This window comes from Nicotiana tabacum, chromosome 12, assembly GCF_000715075.1.
Source record: "Nicotiana tabacum cultivar K326 chromosome 12, ASM71507v2, whole genome shotgun sequence".
Classification (NCBI taxonomy): Eukaryota; Viridiplantae; Streptophyta; class Magnoliopsida; order Solanales; family Solanaceae; genus Nicotiana; species Nicotiana tabacum.
This window is the reverse complement of record NC_134091.1, coordinates 7507610-7512470: the sequence shown is the minus strand read 5'-3', so window position 1 is coordinate 7512470 and position 4861 is coordinate 7507610. Positions and strand designations below refer to the sequence as shown.

Genomic DNA, 4861 nt, shown 5'->3' with positions numbered 1-4861 from the left:
AGAGGGTTTCTAGGTGATGAGAATGATGGAGATTGAAGAAGGGCTTCATAGATTAAAAAGAGGGGGTTTTAACGGTTGAGTACAGGAAAGGAAAGGGTGTCATTTTAACAAGCGTGATTATTGGTTTTCCTTTCTTGAACACTGCAATTGATGTGAAAAGAGAGGAAAATCGGAGGCGCTATTAATGACTATAAAAAGATAAAATTTAAACATTAGGCATACAAAAATATAAAAATATCACATAGGTCAAAATATTAATGATCAATGGAAATAATACCAAGTAATTCTCATAAAAAGCAAAATCTGTCTTCAAGTAAAGGTTTAGTAAAAATATCTGCTAATTGATTAGTGGTTCCAACAAAAGATATTTTTATATCTCCCTTAAGAACATAATCTCTAATAAAATGATGCTTGATATCTATATGTTTTGCCCTAGAATGATGCACAGGATATTTTGAGACATATAGCACTAGAGTTATCACAGAAAATTTGAATGGGTTTAAAAAATCATTCATAGTCACCCAATTGATGAGACATCCATAGTAAGTGTGCACAACATTGTCCAATGGCAATATACTCAGCCTCAGCTGTGGATAGTGCAACTGATCCTTGCTTTTTATTGTTCCAAGATATAAGAGCTTTTTCGAGTAATTGACATGTTCCACCAGTGCTTTTTCTATCTTCCTTATCACCTGAAAACCTTCTAGTTTAAAAATGTTAGAACATAGATACCATAATCCGTTAGAAATAATTCTAATGAGATATCGAATAATCCTTTTTTACGGCAGTCAAGTGAGATTCTTTTGGAGCTGACTGAAACCTGGCACATTTACAAATACTAAACATAATATCTGGTCGACTGGAAGTTAGATAAATAACGAAGCCAATCATTCCATGATATTTAGTTTCATCAACAGGTTTTCCCTGTTAATCTTTGTCAAGACTTGTTGAAGGACTCATTGGTGTGCCAATGGCTTTAGCATTACTCCTACCAAACTTCTGAATCAACTCCTTTGTGTATTTTGTTTGGCATATGAACGTTCCTTCTTTAGATTTTTGAATTTGAAGTCCAAGAAAGAACGTTAGCTCTCCCATCATACTCATTCAAACTCACTTTGCATAAAATTTGAAAATTCCTTGAACAGAAGAGGATTAGCACTACCAAAAATAGTATCATCAACGTAAACTTGAATAATGATATTACCTTCTGATGATCTTTTAATAAAAAGAGTAGTGCCTACTTTACCTCTTGTAAATCCGTGATCAAGAATAAATGAGCTAAGTCTTTCGTACCATGCTCGTGGAGCTTGTTTCAGTCCATACAGTATTTTGGTCAATTTGTATATGTGGTAGGGAAACTTTGAATCTTCAAAACCAGGAGGTTGTTTTACATATACTTCCTCCTCAATGAAACCATTTTAAAAGGCATTTTTAACATCCATCTGAAAGAGCCTAAATCTTTTAAAGGATGCGTATGCAAGAAGAATTCTTATTGATTCCAATCGAGCTACTGGAGTGAACGTTTCATCATAGTTGACTCCTTCTTGTTGTGAGTATCCTTGAGCTACTAATTTAGCCTTGTTTCTAACAAATTTCCCATCCTCGTTTAGCTTATTTCTGAAAACCCATTTTTTCTAATTACAGGAGCGTTTTCAGGTTTAGGCAGCAGTTTCTATACTTGATCTTTGTCAAATTGATCCAGCTCTTCCTGCATTGCTTGTAACCAGCTTGAGTCTTTCATAGCTTCCTCTATTTTCTTTGGTTCAATTTGGGAAATCAGTGCTATGTTTGCTTTCTTCTTGAGAGCTCCCCTAGTTTTTATTCCTTCGCTTGGATCTCCTATGATAAACTTTTGAGGATATTCTGGTTCAATTCTCCATTCATTTGGACGAGTTGTACTTGTATGAGTAGTTGGCTCCACTGGAGATTCTGATTGACTGCTACTAATCTCATTAGTTGACTCCATAACACCATCAGGTTTATTAGTTGACTCTTGAGATTTGCTTGTCTCTTGAATTTCTTGAATTTGATCTTTATCACGTGCAATAATTCTTTTCTTGGTCGAAGTGTTATTCTCATCAAATATAATATGTACTGATTCTTCTACACATAGTGTGTATTTAATATAGACTCTAAAGGATATACTATTTAATGAATAACCCAAAAAAATACCTTCGTCACTTCTTGGATCGAATTTTCCAAGATTGTCCTTACCATTATTGTGAATGAAACACTTGCTTCCAAATGGATGAAAGTAACTAATATTGGGTCGTTTACCTTTCCACAGTTCATAAGGAGTCTTCTTCAAAATGGGCCTTATGAGACATCGATTGAGAATGTGACATGTAGTACGTACTCCTTCTTCCCAAAAGTGATTTGGCAACGAATATTCTAGTATCATAGTTCTTGCCATATATTACAAAGTACTATTTTTCACTCAACGACTCCATTCTATTGGGGTGATCTTAGAACAGAGAAATTGTGGGTGTATCCTTGATCATTACAGAAATCTTCAAATGCTCTGCTTTCAAATTCTCCTCCATGATCACTTTGAATTGTTGTAATAAGATATCCCTTTTCTCTTTCAACCTTTTTACAGAATACCTCAAAAAATTTCAAAGCTTCATCTTTGTGAGATAAGAAAATCACCTAAGTAAAACGTGAGTAATCAGTAACAATAACAAAAGCAAACCTTTTTCCTCCTATGCTAGCAGTTATAGTAGATCGAAATAAGTTCATATGCAGCAATTGCAAAGGCTTTGAAGTAGATACAATATCTTTGTTTTTGAAAGAATTTCTAGTTTGTTTCTAATATGACATGCATCACATATATGATTTCTAGAGAAATTGAGTTTAGGCAAACCAATAACTAAATCATGCTTGAAAAGTTTTTCTATCAAATGCATGCTTGCATGACCAAGTTTCTTATTCCATAACCATGGATCATCAGATATGAATGTTAAACAGATATGACCATCCATATTTTCAAAACCATCAAGAATATAGACATTTCCATACCTTTTATCTGGGAGGATTATTTGACCTGTCTCATCTTCAATAGCACAACCTATTTTTTTGAACTTTACTTCATGTCCTGAGTCGCATAGCTGACTTATACTCAGAAGATTCTAGTTAAGTCTGTCAACAAGATAAATCTCAGAAATAACACAGTTACCATTGAAAGGAACTGTTCCGATACCGACTATTTTTCCTTTCGAATCATCACCAAACTTGACACTTCCTCCGTTTATTTTTGTAACTTCCTTAAACAGGTTTTTGTCACCTGTCATGTGACTGGAACACGCACTATCTAAATATTAATTTTCCTTTGCGACTCCTTCTGTGGTGTTCTTGCAAAACATAGTTATCACTTTCTTTTAGGTACCCAAGCTTGCTTGGGTCCTGATTGGTTAGAATTACTTGACTCAGGATTGTTTTTGGATTTCCAAATACACCCTGAGACATTTGTTTTACCAAATCGACAAAAGGAATATTTTTGTCCACTTTTGTTACAGTAGTGACACGTAACTCCTAATCCATTTTTGGATTCTTTCATTTGTGTTAGTACTATTGGACTGTCTTCTGACTGGTCCTTCTCCAGTTGGCTTGTAAGTTGCCTGGTTCGACTTGACAAAACTATGACTGGTGGATTTGCGCATGCCATTGAGTTGCATTTGCAATTCCTCAAACTCTTCTTGAAGTACTTCTTTTTCAATTTCACATACTTCAAGCTTGAGTTTTCAGTCTTTTACTTTTTTGTTGAGTCTTTTTAGTTAATTCATCATTTTTTTAGACACTTTCAAAGTAAGGTCAAGAATATCCTGCAATTCATTACATCTTTCATAGTTATAAGATCTTACCTTGCTTGTTTCGCCTCGTGCCATGAAACAGTTCTCATTGTCATCTTTGCATTTCATCTGAAGTGTCCTCATATGTCCAACACGCTGAGATTTTTTCATGTTGTTTTCCAAAACAGTCATGAAGCAAAGATTTGCTATCTCTTCATGTTCTGAACTGTCTTTATTACTCCAACTTTCAAATGATTTGTTCTTGTTGAAGCCTATGGAAACTTTTGTTTTAAGATCGGGACATTCAGCTTGAACATGCCCAAATCTTCCACACTTATAACATTTGCCACCATTTATGTCTTTTTCGTTATAGTGCATGGTTCGCCTGGGTGGTATTCTTCCTCTTCTTGCATTCCTGTATCTCCTCATTAAACCGTCTATATTCCTTGATAACATGGCAATTTCTTCTTGAAGAGCTTCAGGATCATCATCAATATCATTGTGTGCTTTTTATGTTGTGGCCTTGAATGCAATTGTTTTCTTCTTTTCTTCCTGTTTTGTTTTCTTTAGATTGTTTTTCTCGAAGGCTATGAGTTCTCCTCGAAGTTCATCATATGATAGTTTGTTCAAATCCTGTGATTCAAGTGTAACCACTTTTATCTGCCAAGTGGTGGGTAGACTTCTAAGAATTTTCCTAACTTAATCACCACTTGAGTATGGTTTGCCAAAGCTTTTAGATCGTAATGATTTTGCTAAATCTAGAAAACATCTCTTCAATGGATTCTCCTTCTTTCATCTAGAAGAGTTCGTAGTCATGAACCAACATGTTGATATGGGTTTCTTTCACTTTACTGGTTCCTTCATACGAAACTTCAATTTTACCCCATATCTCTTTGGTTGTATCGCAACTGGAGATTTTCTCATATTCCTCACCACTTATAGCATTATAAAGCAGACTCTTTGCCTTATTATTAACTTGCACAACTGCCATTTGCTCATCTATATATTCATCTATATCTTCAGGATCAGCAGGTGGTTGAGCAGTAGTCGGTAGAAGGTAGTTCCCATTTTTG

The 4861-nt window shown here is 34.8% G+C and overlaps 1 protein-coding gene across 1 annotated transcript; it reads right to left on the bottom strand.

The window, feature by feature from the left end:
• Window positions 1-2465: 2465 nt before the first annotated feature.
• On the bottom strand, window positions 2466-4217 carry LOC142166999 (uncharacterized). Its single transcript, XM_075227147.1, has 4 exons — window positions 3861-4217; window positions 2864-3128; window positions 2693-2777; window positions 2466-2589 (listed from the first exon to the last, which is right to left on the bottom strand). Exons 1-4 carry the CDS (start codon window positions 4215-4217, stop codon window positions 2466-2468), a joined length of 831 nt encoding a protein of 276 aa, XP_075083248.1.
• Window positions 4218-4861: the final 644 nt, after the last annotated feature.